Source organism: Pogoniulus pusillus, chromosome 7 (assembly GCF_015220805.1).
Source record: "Pogoniulus pusillus isolate bPogPus1 chromosome 7, bPogPus1.pri, whole genome shotgun sequence".
In the NCBI taxonomy this organism is placed as follows: Eukaryota; Metazoa; Chordata; class Aves; order Piciformes; family Lybiidae; genus Pogoniulus; species Pogoniulus pusillus.
In genome coordinates, this window is record NC_087270.1 from 15,226,170 (window position 1) to 15,248,285 (window position 22,116).

The following is a 22,116-nucleotide window of genomic DNA, read 5'->3' on the forward strand; positions in this document are numbered from 1 at the left end:
TCATCCTTGTACTGACCCCTTGCAATGAAGCCTGCATGAGCCAATCTTACTCATAGCTGTCCAACAGAAGAATTCAGCCTGCAGGATCTGTGTGTTTAGCTGGTAATACAGCAGTTATGTCACACTCATCATTAGACTGTCACACTCATTAATTCAGGGTGCTATTCAGCTGAACTAATATTCTGACTTCAGTGGAACCGGATCAGGCCATTCATGTACAAGCTCATGCCTTAAACGTTTTTAGCACAAAGGCTTTGCATATTGCAAGGGAAAAGGCAGCTTTCTGGGTGCTGTTGAATGCTGGTCACTGCAGTGAATGATTCTTGATGTTTTGTAATAAGGCAGACTTGGGATATTTGTTGCAGGAACTATTTTTCTTTCCTGCATTATCCCACAAGCAAGTGCTAAGTAGATGAAATAAACCTTGATGGGTAAATCTTCAACCTGACACGAGCAATTGGTTTGTCTCATCACGTTTCTTCCTTCACTGAAATACAAATGTACTCAGGGAAAACACCAAACTTTCTTCAGAGGTCAGGATCTAATTTTGATTTATTCAATTATTTTCATCATGCTTCTGTATTGAATTATTGGAATGCATTGCTCATTGCATAAATTATATTCATGATGTGTATACATGTTTAATAAACCAATACTTGAGGGATTTCACCAGATGCTAATATCTGGTGTGGTACTCCAGTTTTAGGCTACACTTGGGTCACTTTCAACTGAGAGAAAAGTTGGATCTGCTGTATATATTTTTCGAGTAGCATTGTTTCTGCCTACTTCGTGGTTTTCCTGTTTCTAGAAATACTTGATAATAACAGCAAAATAATGCTGCTTTGTCCACGCATTTAAAATATAACAAGTTCCTTTTTGAAAGTATAATAAATACCTATGCAGATTAAGTTTTTTTGAGGATATTTACAGGGGTGTTTTGATCTGTTAAATATAAAATACTTCTATTTTACATGGAACTATTTGTCGATAAAGTATTTTGATTGATTTTAATACCTGGATAACTTTTGATGCTGTATGTATTAGTGTATTTCACACACACAGTATCACCAAGGTTGGAAGAGACCTCATAGATCATCAAGTCCAACCCTTTACCACAGAGCTCAAGGCTAGACCATGGTACCAAGTGCCACGTCCAATCCTGCCTTGAACAGCTCCAGGGACGACGACTCCACCACCTCCCTGGGCAGCCCATTCCAGTGTCCAATGACTCTCTCAGTGAAGAACTTTCTCCTCACCTCGAGCCTAAATCTCCCCTGGCATAGCCTGAGGCTGTGTCCTCTTGTTCTGGTGCTGGCCACCTGAGAGAAGAGTGCAACCTCCTCCTGGCTACAACCACCCCTCAGGTAGTTGTAGACAGCAGTAAGGTCTTCCCTGAGCCTCCTCTTCTCCAGGCTAAACAATCCCAGCTCCCTCAGCCTCTCCTCATAGGGCTTGTGCTCAAGGCCTCTCACCAGCCTTGTTGCCCTTCTCTGGACATGCTCAAGCATCTCAATGTCCTTCCTAAACTGGGGGGCCCAGAACTGAACACAGTACTCAAGGTGCAGTCTAACCAGTGCAGAGTACAGGGGCAGAATGACTTCCCTGCTCCTGCTGGCCACACCATTCCTGATGCAGGCCAGGATGCCACTGGCTCTCTTGGCCACCTGGGCACACTGCTGGCTCATGTTCAGGCGGGTATCAATCAGCACCCCCAGATCCCTCTCTGTCTGGCTGCTCTCCAGCCACTCCGACCCCAGCCTGTATCTCTGCATGGGGTTGTTGTGGCCAAAGTGCAGCACCCTGCACTTGGAGCTATTGAACCCCATCCCATTGGACTCTGCCCATCTGTCCAGGCGGTCAAGGTCCTGCTGCAGAGCCCTTCTGCCCTCCAACCCAGCCACATCTGCCCCCAGCTTGGTGTCATCTGCAAACTTGCTGATGGCTGACTCGATGCCCTTATCCAGATCATCTATGAAGATGTTAAAGAGGATGGGGCCCAGCATTTGCATAACCAAACGTACCACTTAAGGGTTCATTTGTTTATCCAAGTCTATCTCTTCCTTTTCTCATCCCAAAAAAGACAAGATATCATCCCTTCTGTATTTTGACTGTGTCTTCAGTTGAAATAGTGTTATATTCTTTGGCTGTGTAGGATGAGCATTCATTTTGAAATTCATTTCTTTCTGAAGGTCTACATCAAATGAAATGTGCATTACAATATGCTCCACAGGTGAAATATCTAAGTTTTTGGCATGTGTTTATGACTTGGCTTATGATGAGAAGCCAAAGTATCAAGTGCTCAAGAAAATCCTGCTGGATGGACTGGAGTCAAGTGGAACTTGCTATGATGGCCCTCTGGAGTTTTCTGCTGCAGCCTGCATGCAAAATCACTGCGCTGCTAAAGCCTCAAAAGTAAGTTCTGGAATTATTTCTGACAGCTTCTTGATTGTTGCATTTTCTTTTGAAGAAGAGGAAATGGTTTAAGATCCCAAAATGAGACTGATGCAGCAGTTCTTTTACCTTAAACACACCGTGTTTGTTAATTCCTGTTTCCTCTGGCTTTGCTAAAATGTGGGATGTCAACCTTGAGGAAGAACTGTCATGACCTGCAGCCTCTCACTTCAAAGTGATAGGTCTGTGGAGAAGGATTTACTTTCAGGATAATGGGGAAGTCAAGGACTTGGTTCACTAACATTTTGAAGACAAGCCTGAATACCAGCTTTTCCCTTGATTTCAGATTAAAAGCAAAGTTACTTTTACTAGTGAAAACATTTAATTTTCTGACTTTCAAACTTTTTGTTTGTATGTCATTTGCCTTCACACTCCTGCAGCTATTAATGTGGAGGAAGCATTATTTTGGGATTTTACTCTGGTATTGCTAGGGAGTGCTGTGTGATGTGCTGCAGTTTTGAAACTGACTGCTATTGTGTTGTTTTCCTTTGGTACTTTAAGTCTGGAGCTATACACTTATCAAAACATGAGTTTATTAAGTGGAGATGGAGGTAATTAGCAGTCTTACTGCACCTTGCTGTGAAATGTCAATCCCATCATACCTTTGCTTCAGAAATCCCCATATTCAGAAGCCCTGTTTCTGTCTCTGTGGTGTGTTCAATAAGGCAGGGTCAGAGTATCATTCGTTTTTAATATTTCTGGTGAACTTTGGACCGTCACAAGTGTATGTGAGCCAAGAATGCAGGATGCAAACTAATGTGACTGATAGGCTGCTAGATGAATGGTGATTCAAGTATCAGTGCACAGATGGTTCTGATTTGCTGAGTTTTGTAGCTGCTACAACTGAAGACATAAAATATCCTTCTAGTCATAAATTAGCTCTTTGGAAGCAAAACCTTGGCACCAGAGCTTTACAACCTTCAATTAGTAGGGAAAGAAGTATTTGAATGACTGTGGTATTGACATCTGTAGGCCTGCATAGTAATCATTCCTAATAGAAAAGAATATCTGTTTGAGGGGGTTTTGCATGGCTAATTAACCACCAGTGAGAATATGTAATTTTTTCATGATCTCCTGATTGTCACCTTTCTCTCATGATACAATTAGGTTCTATTGTAGCAAGTGCCTCACAAACCAATTGTCAGCACTATTTACGTATTATGGAATGCAGAACAAAAGTTCATGTTTAATAAAAAGGCAACGGGCTTTGATCTTGGTAATTACAGATAGTTATTTTAGCAATTTTATTGACTTTTCTCTTTTCATCACTTCTTTTAACAATACCAAAAGCTACCTTAGTGACAATATTTGTCTTGCCACTTTGTCCTCACTGGCTTAAGAAGGTTTTTTAAGCTTGTACTGGTTTCCAAATGGAACTGAAATCATCAGGTAGCTGTAAACTATCTTCAGCTGATCCAGTTGGATCTCTGCCTTACAAGAATCTTCAATGTCTTGGGAGTCAGATACTGAACAGTAAATCTATTTTCTTCTCATTGCCTAGCTTAAGACTTGACTCTGCGCTGGTGTAACAGATGATCCTGACCTTCCTGGCTGTAAAATCTATAGCATTTGCTGTTTGCAATCCATGAATACGAAGTGTCAGTTATCACCACCCTTGTCCCATAGGATTACACAGAGATTGGTTTTGATGGCCTAGAACAAAAATCAGAGAGAATCTCTGCGTATTACCAGATCTTGGCATCTATCATGACTTTTTCAGAGAGGTTTCTAATGAGTGTCTTGGTGCTTGGAATTGTAAGAATACCAGTATTTGCCCCACTAATTGCCTATTTTTGACCGGAGTATCTGTCTTCAGCCTGTTCAGCCACTTACATGTGCAAGCTTCTTGTAACATTCATTGCAAAACAGCTGCAAAAATATTTTTTAGAGTTATTCAAAGGACTTAAGGAGCACCTGAATACAAGTAGAGAGAGCAGATAACTGAACTTTCTCTAAATCTATTGCTATTTTCAGAAAATCCTTTTTTTTCCATTTGAAGTTATTGGCTGTGGGAACTATTCAAGGCCCAGTGCACTTTGGTGCTACAGCTCTGACAAAATGTTTGACGACAAGCAGACACCTCCCACTGCATCTCATCAAGGCACTGTCTGTAGTTATACTAGTTCTGGCTCTTTTCACCTCCGCATTCCCTTTCCACCTTCCTTTTATTCAAACAACATTTCTCCCATTGAAAAGGCAACCTAAGAATTGTGGGAGACACTACAAACAGTCCACTATCTCCTTACTTCTTGCTTACAAGCAGCATCTGACTCCAGGTGACTTGTCAGATTCCACGTGTACCAGTGCGGTACACAGGAAAAAGGTCAATTCCCTTTTGAAATACAATAAACATCCATGAGTACCAGTAAAGGGTAGCACTAACTCTTTGGCAGTGCTATGCAGAGGAATTGCTAAAGAAAGTGAATTTTAAGGTGCAGCTCACTGTATTTCGACTGAGCAGTTTCTATCTCCTGTATGTATTTAATTTGCAGTATGAAAAAAAAAAAGCCCATTATTTCTCTTTTTAGCCACTGTGTTCAGATGCAGCTGCTGCACAGAGGACCAACCATGTGCAAACATTACAGCTGCATAGTTATTGGTGGGCCAGAAGTACAAAGGCATGTGGCATGCAGCCTATGTTTTGGCTACATTTGTCCTCCAAGTTAGAAAAGCCAACAACAGGTATCATTTGGTGCTTAGAGGAGCGCAGAAGAAAGCTTGGCATTAAGACACACAACTATTCACTGTGTGTTCCCCATTTACAGTTCAGCCTGAACTCTTAGATTGGATTACCTGAGTCAGAAGAATTAGTGATTCTCTTACTTTGGAGAGTCTTGCATTTGACTCAGTCCAGTGATATGAAATGCATTCAGCTCCACAGTGACTTACTGGCATCATTCCCAGTAAAGGTTATTAGAGAATGCTGTGAAATGTACACCTCAAGTTTACTTTACAGTGTATTTTCCAACCAGAGCACAGCTCTAACTTTGTACTGTTTGAAGATGATAATTAAAATGCTGAAAAGAATTGTTTTGAGAGAGATAAAAACATGCTCTCATCCCACGTTCTCTGTACCAATGGAACATTTTTCATTTCATTTTTCAGTGAAATACTGACTCTTTTCTTTTCACTGCACAAAATTGTCTGTTGAGCAGCAAGTTCGCTTACCAAAGCCTGTGCCAAAACCTGTTCAGCAGAAGCAAAAGAAGAAGGAAGGTGAACAAAACATCTATCACAGCAAAGCATGTATAGGGAAAACAGGAAAACAACTGCAAGGTGAAGAAAAGCCAAGCAAATTTACCAGGATACCTCACCAAACGGAGCCTCAGCAGGTAAGGATTTAGCTTGCACAGTAATCTATGATATCTCTTGCTCTGTTAGCTACCTTTTGGAGTGGACAAGGAGGAAGAGCCCTTGAAATAAGCCAAGAGCTAAGTCTTAAGCTCTAAAAGTTGGCACCTGCTTACCAGCTTGTATTATTCCAAACATAAACCTCAGAGTTTCTTGTAATTGCAGGGAATTCCCTCTCAAATGTGACAGGTCCAACTATTGAAATGGCACCTTTGGCAACTTTACATTCTACTGAATTCTTTGCAGCATACAGAATTACTGCCTGCCCCGCAACAGGTTTTCTTGCCAGTGCAACAGAAGCAAATCAAGGGGAAGGAGGAAGAACCGAACTGCCTAACCAGGTCCCGTGCTCGGGTGCTATGCCAGCATTTCCAGTCTGAAGGGAAGCCAATGCAGTGTTACACCCCAATGCAGAAGCTTGAGCACTCACAGAAGGTGAGATTTTGGTGTTACTTTAGAACAGTCATGGCAACTTGTAGAAGAAACATCAGCTGTTTTAAAAAACAAAACAAGCGAATTTACTTTGGTAGTTTCCTTTTCTATGTACTGGAAAATTGCACAGAACTCTTTAATTTAAGTTCTTAAATTCTTTTTAATCTGAGGATTTTAGTAGTTAACTAACTCACCTCATATATTATTGGTAATTTACTGCATAAAGGGATTGAAGGTATTCAGTCCTACTCTTTAACTGTACATGAAAAAGATGATGAAAAAAATTGAGGTTTTAATAAAACTAATGCAGAATAAAAGTACATTTTGGAAATCACACTGTGCTCTTTTTCTATGAGGTTTGTATTTTAAAGATATTCTAGCCTGTTTTGCTTTCATATATAATTACTTGTTAAATGGTGACAATTGCTACTAAGCACAAAAATGCAACTTTAAAGACAGCTTTATTATTAATGCCCAGTTCTTTGCTTCAAGCAGTCTGCTGATCACTGCTGCCAGTCTCCGGTACAAGCTAGGAGAGTGAAGCAGAATAAGCACAGCTGTACCTGAAAGCATCAGGCAGGAAAGTGGTGAGCAGAAAAACTTTTGGGGATATTTTGACTGATTGTAAGGTAGAAAGAGTCTGAAAAGTCTTTCGAGTCCTGGCACAGTAGTGACTCAAAGTAACTAATGCAGCTTTGCAATATGAAGGTAGTCTAGGGCTTGGAAGTAGCCCTCAAATGTAAAATTTAAAAGATATTAGCAAAAAAAGCCATAGCAGACCTCTGCCACAAATCTCCTGCCTCCTTTTATTTTGCATAAAGGCTACTGTAGTCCTAAGAAAGAATTATATCTGGAAAGGGAGCCACATCTAGGTTTCCAACATGACAGGTAAAAGAAAGAGCTGGGGTAACGTCCTCTGATTCCTTTAACAGCAAGCACACAGTATGGAGAATAGATCTTGAATAACATGGAGATTTGTTTCCCTCATTAGTGGGAGGAAAAGTCCATTTTTACAGAAAAAGGACTAATCATTAGTCCAGTATTTAGTCTATATTTGTGTTTTTAGTCTTTAAGAAAAGTTGCATTGATCTTGAGCTTGGAAGAAGAGGTCCTTAAACGTTAACCAACTATCATGGGCCCCTCTGCCTTACAGTACCCTGTCTCATGAGATTTCACCCTAGAGTTGCTTGAAAAGGCCGAAGTTTGCCCAACTGAAATCCTGTAGTCCTGCTTGATGTCCTGTTCCTACCAGACAAGATCTTGAACTTCACCATCTCATGATCACTAAGACCAAGGCTGCCCTCAGCCTTCACTGCTTTAACCAGACCCTCCTTCTTGGTGAGGATAAGATCCAGCAGTGCTCCCTTCCTAGTTGGCTCCTCCACCATTTGCATCAAGAAGTTATCAATGCACTGCAGGAACATTCTGGAGTGCCGCTGGCTGGCTAACCCTTCCAGCAAATATCTGGATAGTTAAAATCCCCCATGAGAACCAGAGTGTGTGATTGTAAAAAGCTGCTGTTACCTGCCTGTGGAAGGCCTCAACTTCATGATCGTGTGGCCTGTAGTAGACAGGCCACAACTCTATCACCCATGCTAGGCTGTCCCTTAATTCGCTCAGCTTGCCCCTCATCCACCCCTGGACGGAATTCAAGACGTTCCAATTGCTTTCTTGCTTAAAGAGCGACTCCACCACCTCGCCTTGCTGACCTGTCTTTACTAAAATGGACACAGCCATCCCTGACCACATTCCAGTCATGGGAACTGTCCCACCATGTCATAACCTCATGACTGCACATGGATTTCTAACTCCTCCTATTTACTCCCCATGCTGCAGGCATTGATGTATAAACAGCCTTAGTGAATCATAACGCTGCACCTATTTAGAATGGTTCCTGCAACTCACCAAATACATGTAACTAGAGAGAGTTAAAATGGATGTTAGATAACATTTAAGATACTCAAATGAGGAACTGGAGAAGGAAAACAAACCCCAGGATTTTCTTGGTTTCATTTTGCAGACTTCCTCTCAGTTCTTTCATGTAATTTAGAAGATTGGTAAAGGAGCAATATACAGGCAGTTTTAGAGTACTGAGGTTAGTCATGAAAATTTAGGAGGATTCTTCAGGGACAGAAGGGGACAAGAAACAATGGTTCATGGAGGAACTAGCGTAGAGAGAGTTTGTCAAAGAGTCTTCAGAGAGTAGTTCTAAACACTTTGGTTCAGCAATTCCCTGGAGTAGTTAGCTGCAGGTACCTCATTCCGAGTCAGACACCTGATAGGATGGCCACCCTGCTATCATTAGCAGACAGTGCAGCTAACAGACAAGAAGCATAGGACAATTGTGAGAGTTGGGACAGCTAATAAACTGGGAAAGAGAAAGAGGAAAACAGAAGTAGCATCTAGAAAATAATATGAAACCAACCAATCCCCTATGAGCAGCTTTTATGTTGGACACGATGGTATCATATTCAATTAAAAGAAACAAGACGTGTCTGTTCAGTTTGAAAGAGGAACAAGTCAGGAAGTATAAAACAGGAAGACTAGAAAACTCTAACAGAGAAATACAATGTAGATGATGAATTTTCACCAAGAAAACAATATTGCTAGAGCTGAAATTAAGTGGGTTGCATTGCCAAAAAAATAACATCTTGTGAATGGTATTGCGGAAAGGAAACCAGAAGTGGCTGTTTTTCTAAGGGATAGTCCCAGGTCTTGAATGTGTGTGGGGAGTTCTTCCAGAGATGGAGATCAAAAGGTGAGCTAAGGATGACATTGCTTGGCTTCCAGTCCAACTGGAACAAAAGTCGCATGATGAGCATATTTACACTTTCCATGATAAGTCAGGGTAACTTCAGCTTCCCTATGCAACGTAAAAACTCAACAGAAATTTAGACAGCAACTCAAACTCCAGAGCAATGCCTATGGTTATCAGGCCAAAGCTTTATTGTGAGTAGTACTGCAAAGACTTAATGTGTACAAACAATTTTTTGAAATGAGAAAGACAGTACAATTTCATCTGTCTTAATAAACATGGAGCATGTCTCTTTTGAAGGTCTGCAATCATAACTAACATTATACACTTGATAGACAGTTTACTGCAAATTCCAAAGTTAAGACTAAGAACTGTGTTGCTTTCTCTAGGATAACATAAATACTTTGATGTCATCTTTGGCATCTGTTTGGTTACCAATTCACACTCACTTTTTCACTATCAGGGTTACTTTTGCCTTCTTTTCCCCTGCAGAAAGACACTGCAAGAGAATTACCACCATTTGGCCACCAAGCAACATTCTCTGGACTCAAAAACAAACATGACCAACTTTTAACTACAGACCATCCACTATCACTGCAAGAAACAGTTTCTGACATCACTAGTCCTTCTCTATCTGTTCTGTTTAGGCTTGCATTTACTGATGAAACATACCACTACAGTATAGCTATACTTGTCCTTCTGTTACTAATAGTACTTTCCTTGTATTGTCTTTGATGCTGCTGTTTCACTGTCTTCAGTGTTCCCATCACACAGGCCATTCCTCAGAGTTTCTTCAATGAAGATTTCAGTGTTAGTGGCTTGAAAGAGAGTTTTAAAATAATATTATCAGTAGGTACCTGTTACTTTCCCAATCTGCACTCAGTAATTCCTGTTTGTACAAGACTGCTTTGTTTTACAAATGTTGGGATTCATTGTGTTTTAAACTGGACCTCTGCTACAGCAACATTAAAAAAGCATAATGCAGGACAGTGATGTGTGACATTTAATTCCTCTAACACGAGTATGCTGAAGGTGGGCCTGTTCTCTTCTATTTTGTTTCAGAAAAAGTTTTGTTAAATACTGATGCACTGAATGCAGGGAAACTTAGTGTTTCCCTCTCTCTGTTTCAATGTGTAAAGGGAAGACAGTAGCAACAAATTCTGTTTTCCATCTGACATTGCTTTTATCTCAGGTACATACACTATTTAGTTCAATCACTTGCTTTCTTTGACTTCCTTACCTTGTTACAGTAGGGACATTCACCAAAGATAACATTAAAACTCTGTCTGCTAGAAGGAAGACCTTGCAGCCACTGCAAGACAAGGAAAGGGATTCAAGTTCACATTTGTTTCATAGTAAATTTAAGAATAATTCATTAACAGTTTTTTTCCAGACAGTTAATTTCATCAACAGCTAATGTGCAGTTGGTCCGTATAAGCACAGAATGAGGCAGGTTCCCTTTCCCAGGGAGGTTATGTATGAATTGTGAGTCAGAAGAAGAGGATGCAGTGACTGTTGAAGCACACCTTAAAGGGCTTTGCTTCATCTGAAACTGAAGTGGACGCAACATTTGTTTTCAAGAACGTGAGTTAATAAGCAAAGTTTTTCCCATTATGTACTCTACCTCATACAGGCAAGCCTGGTGAAAAGGTTGTCCGCATCGGGGCTCATCGCACACTTGATCTGGAGTAGCGCCATTGAGTCGATAGGCATAGCAGATTCCACAGTCCTTAGTAAAATCCTTGAAAATGCAATATGGTTTAGTTTACAGCATGAATGAAAGGAAGAAGCAGGGCTGCTAACATACAGGAAACAGGTTCACCTCTGCTTCTGCTAAATAATTTTTGCCTTTGACATTGTGGCATAAAGAATGACGTTAGTTGCCAGCTACCCAAGACTTGACTGGGTAATATTTTATCCTTTCTCTGAATTATGTCTAGTTTGACAGGCACTTTCATATTCCTAGGCCCCACTGTTTCTTTTTTATTAAACACAATGATTTGTCATTACATGTGGACAGCAGGCACAAGACTTCAGTCAGATATTAATTTAAGAATTTCACAAGTGGAAGCAAAGCTACTAATCCACTCTTAGAGCATTGTCAAAAATTAATTCCCAGTTTGTTTGAAATGCACCAGTATTTGGATGGCCTCTTGTCCCCTCTAAGCAGCTCTACCTAATTAGAACTTAAGTCATCAACATCCATAACAGAATGTTTGGATTTTCCACATCTCATTAGCTACTCTGGAACTTCCTCTTTCCCTTTTAATAGTGAAGCCTGCTATTAATCGCCTTACTGTGATGAAGGCCACAGGGAAGTGTGTACCTCTAATCAAAGGTTAACAAGCTCTGACAATTGTTGCTTCAAGTTCAGAAGTCCTTATGACCATACATTAATCCAATTACCTCTCTTCTAAGTCTCTTATTTTTGCTGGTAGTTAGAAAGTGACCATTTAAATTTTACTTACTCAGAAGTAAACACTGATAGCGAACAAAAACCTTACACTTTTTTCTAACGCAGCACGCGATGGAAAATCAATGTCTAAGATGTCTTTCAAGTTTTGTAACAAACTGATTTCTGGATTCCTGCAGGTGGGAGAGAGGGAGGGAAGTCAACACCAGCAATGGCAAATACCATTTCCATTTCAAACCTGTGTTACTAAAGATGCTTACCATAAGTGCATATTGTTGTTCAGCTTAGTTCTCAGAGGGTTAACCACTGCAAAAAATGCGCATCAATAATTACATCACCTTTAGGATCTTCTTTGCTCCCTCACCCAATTTAGCACCTCACAGTACTGAAGTGGAAGGCACTGGATGAGGTTTTTTATTCAGTCAGTGACAACTTCTTTTCAACGTGGGGAATTCACTACTATTTAAAATACTTTACTGTTGAAGGCATGACTATAGTTACCTTAAAAAGCTGGTAAAAAGATGCGAGACAGGGAGTAAAAGATTTAAGTATTTCCAAACATAAGTAAATTAGTTCTTTGTAAAAAAGAAAATTACATTAAAATACAAGCAAACTAGTAAGCTGTTGCAGGACACATGATTCCCTCTAAACTGTACTATGAAAGCACTGAAAAAAAAAAAAGTGTCATTCACAGAGCAAAACAGCATGCTGTGGATTTAGGCTGTTAAACCCCAAACATCTGCTGTGTAAAACTCTCCTGCACGTGTATTCATTCAGCTTAATTCGTGGCTCTGCCTAATTAAAGTTTACCCCAAGAGTGTGACACTATTCACACTAGTATCTGCTCACCAGAGATCAGAGCCTACATGGGAAATAAACTGTATGTCTGCTGTCTTACCATGATCTGCGCCAAGAAAGTAACACTCAGGGAGCATGCTTGGATGCTGAGGATCTACCTCTATATTCACCGAGACGTTGTTCCCTACAAGGAGAAAGCAAATACGTCTTAAAAGGAAGCTTTTCTTAGCAGTCAAGTATTTGAAAAATAGAAATATTTTCATTTTTTAAAATCAGTTTTAACTTGGATAGTTTAGGCTGGTTTTCATGGTGATAAATAATAGAAAAGTTGGCAAATTATCTAAAGTAATTGTGTAACATATTGACAAGTATTTAAATTTCAATGGATCATAATTACAAATAATAACTGATTAAGAAAACTTGCCAATCTTGCATTTCTTTCAGACTAGCCCTAACCTTAAGACATATGTATGAATAATCAAACTCTAGCTAGACAACATAATCCATTTTAAATCTGAGTGAAATATTAAAAATAGAGAGGTAACTATTAATTCTTCATTACCTTTTACAGTAAAAACAGAAGGAAGAAGACAGTGTTAAGCAGTAAAAGCCAGTCACCTCCACAGTATACTCCTGGACTAGAGCAGCAAATATATTTTCTTTACAAGACACCCCATCATCCTCGAAAGGTCTGCCATTTTAAGGGGTAAGCTGCTCAAAAACATTCTGGACTCATGTTAAAAACCTCACAGCAAATTCTCTTTTAAATAAAACCGGGTGAAACCCACATTTTTTGGTAATTAAGAGGTATGTTAGGCTCACCCTCCTTGAGGAAACTGGAATGAATGAAATCAAAGTTTAGTCATAACTGAAGATTGTCTGTGACTGACAACAAAGAGCTCAAAGCCTTGTACTGCCCTCCGCTGATCTGACACGAGGTGCTTTTTGAGGCTTTTATTTCCTTTTCATTGGTCTGTGTCAAAGTACAGCTGAAGTAAGATAAAGCCACCCTGGCTGCACACACACAAAAGTATGTTGTCCGACCCATGTCATTTTAGCCAGTTGCCGAACTTTTTCCGTCCCTCCCTCCACCCACCAAGAAAGGAGCAGCAACAGCACCCCACTAGCTCCTTCCCTTCTTCACTCTGCAGGCAATCAGCCTTTCCACAGCTTCTGGGGACAACCTAGGTCTACTTTGGTCCATTGTACACTCTTAGATTTCCACAATGTTTCCACAATTGGTATTTTGGATTTAAGCTGAAAATTGGTACTCTTCTCTCAAAGATAACATTCCTCCTGCCCCAACCCTGTGTGTCTAACCGCTGACAACTGTCTCCTTCACAACTGCTAGACAACTGATCCGATACATATTACGCACTTAAAATACCAGAGACATCAGCATATGAATTAAGATACTTTTTCAGATGGTTAACATTGTAAGCCTCTAATTTTCTTATTTCTTATCCTTTTCACGTGCCCCTTAACCCCTTCTGCTAGTTTTGACTGCACTCTACTATTGCTTTCATTCTTCCAGAACAGGATCAACCTCAAGTAATTGTTGAAAAAACCAGAGTTTGTGAATGCATTAAGGGTGTGATCTAAGCTCATTTTTCTGGAGTTACCAGTTTCTGACAGTTACTTGTTCACTGTTTAACAATACAGCCTATTTTCCTGCAGAAACCTTCTGTTCATGTAGCACGATACAGTTGTAATTAATTTCCTGAACAGGTTCAGCATTCTGTGAGAGGTTATTTTGTTTAATACACAAAATAAGAGTTGTGTCTTGCAGGATTTAAGTGCCGCCTTTTATTTTCCTAACTCCTAATAAGCACCATCTGATTACCTAAGCAAACCAGAACAGCACCCCTTTATTTTCCATCCACTGTACTCCTTCAAATCTTGATGTACCTATTGCAATTCTCCTTGTTGTGGCACTCCGTGTAGGGTTTTCAGGCTGAAGCACCCAGGTCTTTCCATCAATCTCATCCATGGCATCCCAGAATTCCTTCAGCACTTCTAATGCTGCCAGGAACTGGTTATATATGTCTAGTAAAGAGCTCTAAGAAAGGAAGAAATTGGAAATGGACTGGAATTGAAACGAGGCATGTAAAAATAGCTGTATCGTGCATACAGGTAAGCTCTCCAATCCTCCCAATCCGTTGTGATACTTGTACAGCACACCTGTATGGGATAGTGCTTTATACTCCTTTTCAGAAAACTTTCTGTAGCCTGTTGGTAACTATTAATTTGCATTCTAACTTGTAGCAAACTACTGTAAATATTACATTTAAAAATAAACTTCTAGATGCTTTGTCTCCACTCCAGCTGAGCAACACAGCAGTGGTACCAAATACAAATACACAGAAATACCCACAAACCTAAAGCAGCTTATTTATTTTTAAAGACTCAAGAAATGTAACCTAAGAACATCATAATTAACTCCAAATTAAGCAGTATAAAAATAGGTACTTAACATTAGACTTCAAGCATGTAAATACAGTAAGAGAAGGAGAAACCATCTAATAATCAGAGGATTACACTCACGGGATTTCAATATTTGAGAATGGATTAGATGGAATCAGAAAAATCTTTCATTATACAGGATGATACACAGATCAGCAATGCAGAAGAAGTCTCTTTAAATCATCACTGGGCACAAAAGAAGTAACTATTTCTATAAATCAAGTTAACATCCTTCCAAATGCAGGTGCACAGACAGTATAAAACATGAATTTAGGGAAACAAAAGGGGGTGAAGAATGCAGAAGAAAGATGAGTTGCATCTGAAGTGATGGCCTGTACAGGATTTGAGCTAGGGGAGGAACTGACATGTAATGAACAGAGCAGTAGGAGAACAAGGAGCCATCAGAACAAGTTCTTCATGAGGAAAGAATGAAGCTATGACAGGAAAAAAAGAGTGATGGTGTCAAGAAACTAGACAAAGGCAGCAGTGAAGGGAGATAAAGGGTGAGGGCTAATGTTTTAAAGACAAACTCTTCAGAGATAAGTTGTTATCTCAATTTTTTTGGTAGCAGGAACCTCAGAGTTGAAAGAGAGTAAAGTCTTTGAAACACCATGGGGTGTCTTGAAATGGTTTACATGGAACACAAGTGAACAATTAAATGCATGAATAAAAAGCAGGAAGGGGAGAAGAAAACTGACAAAACTGCTTCAATTCAGATAAAAAGATGGCCATGTCCATTTTGAAAACCAAAGATGTCATGAGGGCCAGATTTCAGCTGTATCTTGGCCTGGGAGAAGTTCTTGGGGTCAAAAAGAAAAAGCAAATTAAATGTTAAGTGCTTAAAGAGCTATTTTTCAATAAATTAGACAAAATATACATGAAAGAGTTTTCTTTAGTAATTTCTTCCTTTCTCACCTGGACAAAACTGAGTGAACTCTATGAACATTCTCAGATGAAGAAAAAATGATTTTTACACATGATAACTTTTATATTTTACACATACCTATTTTAGAAAGAAACTGTGTAGCTTGGAAATAAAATGCTCCATTTTTTCCTGCTGTTATTAGATTATATTAAAGTAGGAAAGCACTTAAACAGAAAAGTGTGAATACTGCCAATCTCAAAATGTAACGCTTATTATCTTTAAAAGCATTTTGTTACTTTTATAATACCTGAAGTGATATAATAGTGTCAGTCACTTAACCACATCTTAGAGTATAATATCTTCATCTTAAGTACTATTATTTCCAGTATTTTAATAATTTTCACACAGTCCTGAAATGTGATCTTTTGTGCTCTGATGACACTTAAATTAATAGCATAATTTTCTGGTACTTGCAACAGTTGCTTTCCATTTTGATTTTTTACATTTTCCTATATCACATACAGATAAATCCTCTAATAATCATTTTTATCTTTATCTTCTGGGAATTCAAAGGGTTTCACTAGAAAAAAAAAAGAAACATCAAGGGATTGTAACCCACAGATAAGTTTTCAAATCCAATTAATTTTAATACTAATTGTTATTTTCCAACGAGGTTCCTTTAAAAGGTAGTTAAATATTTTTGTTAATGTACTGTTCATTTGATCTTATTTGTGTGCTTCACTGATGTTGCCAACTGTCTCCTGATATATATATATATAAATGCATCGATATTTAAATACATCACATTCTTGTCATGCATAGCTGTAACATTTCTTTTGAGTTGATTAACCAAGTAATTTTTGGTCATTGCCCAACACTCTTCCTAGAGAAGACTGCTATCAGGCTTTGCTTTTTGTCTACACTACATTAGGACAGCTGTTAGTAATGGCAAACAGCACTAACTCTGTTTCTTGGTCGCCTTTGAACAAATGTATTAGAACTTGTATGAAATAGGTCTTATTTTACAAAGAATATTTAACATGCAGAATTCAACATAATCATCACTGGCTGCCTAAAGAGCACGAACAAAGCCAAACCAGCTACTCATTAATCTTTCACAGCAACTTAAATCAATATGAAGATATTTCTAATGTAGTGTAAGCCTTGTATTTTATGTCTAACTGCCATACAAGCATCAGTGACTAGCTAGCAGAGGTGCTGGAACAGTCACAACACCTTAATGCAGTGTTTTGCACAGGTGGATATCAGAGTTGGTTCTACCTTGGTAACATACTACTTTGGGGCATTTTGCCCCTCCATAGGATCACTGACCTTCAAGAGAGTAGCTGGAAAGTGATCCCTAGGCTGACAAGGAATTATTAAAATTAGTGCAGAAGGCACTAGCAAGGGTGTGACCAGCCTGGAACACTGCACCTAATTCTGACCAGACCTTTTTAAGTAAGCCAACCATAGCTGAGGCAAAGAGGTTTCCAAGACAAGGAATGGAGAACCCACCATTAGACAAGGTAAAAATGTTTTACTGGTTTAGAATAGTAAAACAGGATAAGAGGAGATGTGAAAATTAACTGCCACTATCTACTATACAAGACACCTAGAACTAAGGCTGGTTGAAGGGCCCAACCAATGTGAATTCATACAAAACCAGCAGCTGGCCTCCTCTCCATTACAGCACTGAGGTCCTGAGAAAGCCTTACAGTCTCAGGACATCTTCTTACCTTCCAGTGGGCACTCGCTAAGTTTTTGACAGAGAGAGACCACATGATTTATGATCTTGCTCCCTTCAGCTCTCTGTAATGATCAACACAGCAACTGAGCAGACCAAAAACATTATAAAGCTCATCATCAAAACATATTTTCAGAGTAGATGGCCCCAGTGAGTTTTTAAACAGAAAAATAAGAGATTGAGAAAATATTAGTTTGGAATACTCAGCTTGAGATTCTTTCATCTGGATTTAAGATGACTGTGTTTAGAGAGCCACATCTCCCATGACCATAGCTGTTGTTTTAAACACCTACCATCCAGATTTTTCAGCTTTCAAGCTGTGAGCACAGAAACCAAAGAATGCAATTAGTGATGACTTCTAAAAAATCACTCTAAGTGACTTTCAGCACAGACAGTGTTCTCTCTCAACAAACCATATATTTAGCCTCAAAGTCCTAGTTATGCAAAGCTCTGAGGCAAAAATCTGATCTATCCTGATACAAGCTATACCCATAGGGTACTTTTGTCTAAACAGCAATTTAATGTTAGTTTGGAGGGCCATGATTCTGCAGTCTTAACATCTGAAAACAGATGACTACTGTAGAGACTGGCTTAAAATGCTTATTTTACAAGAAAACAGACATGTAAACATATCAACATTGATGACACCTCAGCAGTCTTACAAAACAGACCCAAATGCTACCTCTGTTCACTCACCAGACTATATATCCTCCATTAATTTCAATATCTACGAGATGAAGCACTTACTTTGGCCAGCAAATGTCAGGAATTTCTGAGGGGAGTACACCTTTTTTTCTACCAGGAAAGTTTTTCCTGTAGTTTCACGACATTTTTATTTCCATTTCCAGACTCTGCATCCTCACCTTCATCTCATCACCAGTAGATTCTTATGTCAGTTTCTTCCCTTAGTTTCTTTATTCTAATCCAGACACTTTGCCAAGTTCACCCATACACCATTTTCTTCAATTAAAGGAAGAACTATCTCTAATCTTGGTTCTTATTTCTAGAGCTGTAAAGGCTGTGAAGAATAAAGAGGAAGCCTTTCAGTAACTAAAGAACTGTTATACGCCAAATTTCAAACACCTGTTCCAAATCCTGGGTGGCCTATGCATTAATTAAATGGTAGTATGAATGTTCTAATTAAATGCAACACATTTTATTACAATTTATTTGTGAAAATTTCAAATAGTATCTTTGTTCTGAATTTTTGCTAAAATTTCTTCCTAGCACAGAATCTGTTTATCCAAAATGAGAACTGCAAAGCCTCCTAATGTAAAAGGTATAGTAGCCTGAACTGTAAGTGTTGTTACCTGCATGCACTTTATGAGTATATGGAGAGAATGCAATTTAATGAACAGTCATTGGTACAGGTGATCCCTTTTCCAGCCATCTAAATAATTTAGCAGTCATTCAATTTGTTTGGAAACTGCTTATTTTTCCCAAAAGGTAGTGTAACATTTCCCCCCTCCTTAGCACAAAGCAAACCAAATACTCTGCAATCTTGTAAAGTGTCTTGTCAGCCTTCTCAGTGTTTTGTATTTATAGATGCCTATAAAGCTGGTGTCTGTGAAGTTACTTTGCTAAGAAAAAGCACAATTACAATGCATTTTATAGTGTTTTCGTCAACATAACTGCATAGTACTCCCTACCTTCTGAATTTTGTATCACTGTTTCATTGTTGCCTGGCTGCAAGACCTCATTAGTCATTAACTTCCACTCTCATGACCTTCATGTAGCCAGGCAGGTGGGCAGTGGTCAGTATAGAAAGGCCACGCTGCTGTGAGCGCAGCAGAATATGGCTACAGTGAAACTGCAGAGCCATGGTCACAGAGTATGCTGAAGTGTGGAGACAGCATATTTATCTGGTTGTTTAGAAAAATATAACTGAAATAAGTAGATGTTCTTGCGCTTGTCATTGAGAAGCGCTCTGCATTTACTTGGCACTTTTAACAGTAGCAGCAGCAGCATTGCCCTTGGTGCTGATTTCTTACTACTCTAAAATGTCTCCTCTGAGCCAGAATACACTGGCTGTTGCTGATCATGCTGTGAGACACCTGCACTGGCTACTAGGCTTGTCATGACGCACAAAACCCTACCATCTTCAGCTTGACATTGTGCAAGTTATAATTATTCATCCAAATGAATATGTCAGAGCAGCAGCAGCAGACCTCTCATCACAGCAAAAGAAAAATACATCAAAACATTATCAACCCAGCAGGAAGACAGGGACCATAAGGAAAATTACCCATTTTTAATATGGATGCCATAAAGCCATGTCTATTATTATACAGAGGGAAAAAAAAAGGGATAGAAAAAAAGGGAAAAAAACCCCACAACACCAAAAAAAAAACCCCAAAACCCAGCAACCCCTCAAGTTTAAAGTCCTAAGCACTGAATAGAACCTGAAATGGCCATCAGCACACACAAGGTGTAGGGGAAAAACTGAATAAATTACCTGAAATCTATTTATATTTTTCCCCATTGGAGTTTACATACTAATACTTCAATTGTATAATTTTAGTTAAGTTTTGGCAGCTTTTACATTAAATACAAGCAATGAATATTAAAATGTAAGATCTACTGGCATAAAAAGTCATTTTACTAGAAAATAGGTACAGTGTTCTTTTTCTATTTTAGGAGCCAAAATTTTCAACCACTTGAGGATATGCTAAATTCTGCTATCACTGATGCTTCAGCATTACCTATACTTAACCCTTATTTTACCACAATGTGAAGACTACTCACAGCAATGATTTGTACAGCATTTTGAAAATAAACATCAGTTACACAATTCCCACCCCCACTTTTTTTTTCCAGAAGTGTTAAGTTCATGGCATCCACACAGATAGGTGCAATTCTCAAGAAAGCCTTCTACAACAAAAGCCTTTCCATCAGCACAATGGAAATGTTGCTGGTACTTGGTTCAGTATTAGAGCAGACTACCTGCAGGTAGAATTAGCATCTCATGATTTCAAAACAGGGTCTTCATTTAAATACAGACATAGATGTTTCATGTTTTAAAATAGTCCACAGGTAATTCTAACTGAAAAAGATGTTAAGATCTCAAGCATTTAGAGTGTCATTTTAAACGTTAGGTTTTTACTTGGTTGTGCTGTCGCTATTTTAATATATATTATAAATATTAAATATTAATATACTTACTTTCATTTTAACCCAAGAAAGCTGCTTCATACAATGTCTTCCAAGAAGATTTTGTTAAAACACAAGTCCAGATAGTAGCTTTAAAATTACTAACAGTAAACACTGAGAAGCAATAACTATCAAGGAGATCAGAAATGTTAATTTGAGGCAACATAAATTGCAAGGCTGTAAAATTAATACTACTAGAAGTATCGGTAATGTTCAAGATTAGAAACAGTAGGTGAAATCGTGCTCATAGTATATGGAATCCTGTAAAATTTAAAGGAAAGGCAGTATGTCATATAATTTTTCCAAACCACACCAAAGAAGCAAAACCTAAAAGTACTTGTGAAACTGTATATACGTTTCATTTACAATGGCTGATTTTTGCAGTTATGTCCTTAAAGTCTCATATTAGAAAGTCTGAGGTGACACACATAAGCTTGAGCTCTGCAGTCAAAATTATAACTGTCTTAAAATCATTCTGATTCAACCTTTCAGCTGTGTTCCCTCTGTAAATGTAGTCCCTATGTAAATTCAGTACCATGAAGACGGGCTCTATAGATGGGTAGAAATCTTTATGAGAGTTGGCGTCAGGAAATGCAATCATTTATGTAAAATCTATTATCTTGAATTAAATTAAACATCAACTATTTTCTACAAATAATTCAAATTAACTTACATCTAAGTGTTCACATTTAAATCCATTTAATCAAGTACACATGCTCTATTAGGGACAAAAAGTTACATGAAGTAATGCAAGAGAGACTAAAAATAGATAATGGCTCTTGGTTCTTTATATTAACAATATCACCTCAGCTATGAAAGCAGAATTCTGTTAAGTAACCTCCTGTTCTTTTGATTGTAACTGAAAAAGTTTTATTGGGTTCTGAAAACTACACAGGATAACAAAGAAATGCACTGCCCTTTTTTTTATTGCCTGTCAGTCTTAGAAGGTGCTGCTTCTCGCTAGTACAATTGTTTCTTGTGCATATATTTTCCCAATATCATTCCTATCATTTCAGCCATATGAACAGCTTCAAAAAGAAAGAGCCACTCTGACTGCAAAGACTATAATACTGAAGGTACATCTGTGTATCAAGGAAAATATTTAACATGTTATCACAAGGAATATGAAGTTTCACATTCCCACCTTTACAAAAGCATGTACAAAAGGAAAATGTGCAGAGGGAAAAAAGCTGGAGTTAAAAAAACCCAAAGTCCAACCCTCATTACTAGATACATACTCCAAATACATCTCAGTTATTTAAAAAAACAAATGATGCAGAGTACATTAGTTTACCTGTGGTATCCAAGAGACAGCGAAGTGAACAGGAAAATCCACAAGGCAAACTGGTGGCTCTGTTGGATACTGATGGAAGAAAAGAAATTACAGCTTTTATTTTTTTTAAAGTGATGTAAAGTCAGATTGATAGTGAGCTGCCAAATTTGATAACAGAATATGCTCACTTCAAGCATCTTGAGAACTTGGCTCTTGGAGGAAACAATATGTAAAGCATTTCCAGAAATTGTTATGAATGTTAATTATTCTTTAAAGAAGAAATTGACATGTAAGGGTTTTTTATATATCAGTTTCTAATAAAGGCAGGAGAATCAGAGTTTTCTGTGTTCTCAGCAATACGTTAAAAAAAGAAGACAAAAAGCATCCATTCAAGAAACCAAACCTTTCCTTTAAAACACCT

At 38.5% G+C, this 22,116-nt stretch overlaps 2 protein-coding genes across 16 annotated transcripts in view; one reads left to right on the plus strand and one right to left on the minus strand.

The window, feature by feature from the left end:
• VRK2 (VRK serine/threonine kinase 2) overlaps positions 1 to 22,116 on the plus strand; it is a 64,931-nt gene that overhangs the window by 41,027 nt on the left and 1,788 nt on the right. For 8 of the 12 annotated variants that reach the window (XM_064146045.1, XM_064146043.1, XM_064146048.1 and 5 more), the window contains 4 exons: positions 2,231 to 2,412; positions 5,607 to 5,783; positions 6,049 to 6,237; positions 9,482 to 9,978. In XM_064146045.1, coding sequence (XP_064002115.1) covers positions 2,231 to 2,412; positions 5,607 to 5,783; positions 6,049 to 6,237; positions 9,482 to 9,724 — 791 coding nt within the window. In that variant the 3' untranslated portion in view covers positions 9,725 to 9,978. Of the gene's footprint in view, positions 1 to 2,230; positions 2,413 to 5,606; positions 5,784 to 6,048; positions 6,238 to 6,729; positions 6,822 to 9,481; positions 9,979 to 12,771; positions 14,334 to 18,499; positions 18,552 to 22,116 lie in introns of those variants that run through there. The other 4 variants (XR_010302805.1, XR_010302806.1, XM_064146049.1 and 1 more) reach the window with 4 other exon arrangements.
• The window catches only part of FANCL (FA complementation group L), a 32,039-nt gene continuing 19,066 nt past the window's right edge, over positions 9,144 to 22,116 (minus strand). For 3 of the 4 annotated variants that reach the window (XM_064146054.1, XM_064146056.1, XM_064146057.1), the window contains 8 exons: positions 21,717 to 21,785; positions 14,109 to 14,259; positions 12,301 to 12,384; positions 11,663 to 11,708; positions 11,494 to 11,575; positions 10,614 to 10,730; positions 10,230 to 10,301; positions 9,144 to 9,807 (listed from right to left, as the gene is read on the minus strand). In XM_064146054.1, coding sequence (XP_064002124.1) covers positions 9,772 to 9,807; positions 10,230 to 10,301; positions 10,614 to 10,730; positions 11,494 to 11,575; positions 11,663 to 11,708; positions 12,301 to 12,384; positions 14,109 to 14,259; positions 21,717 to 21,785 — 657 coding nt within the window. In that variant the 3' untranslated portion in view covers positions 9,144 to 9,771. Of the gene's footprint in view, positions 9,808 to 10,229; positions 10,302 to 10,613; positions 10,731 to 11,457; positions 11,576 to 11,662; positions 11,709 to 12,300; positions 12,385 to 14,108; positions 14,260 to 21,716; positions 21,786 to 22,116 lie in introns of those variants that run through there. The other variant, XM_064146058.1, reaches the window with a different exon arrangement.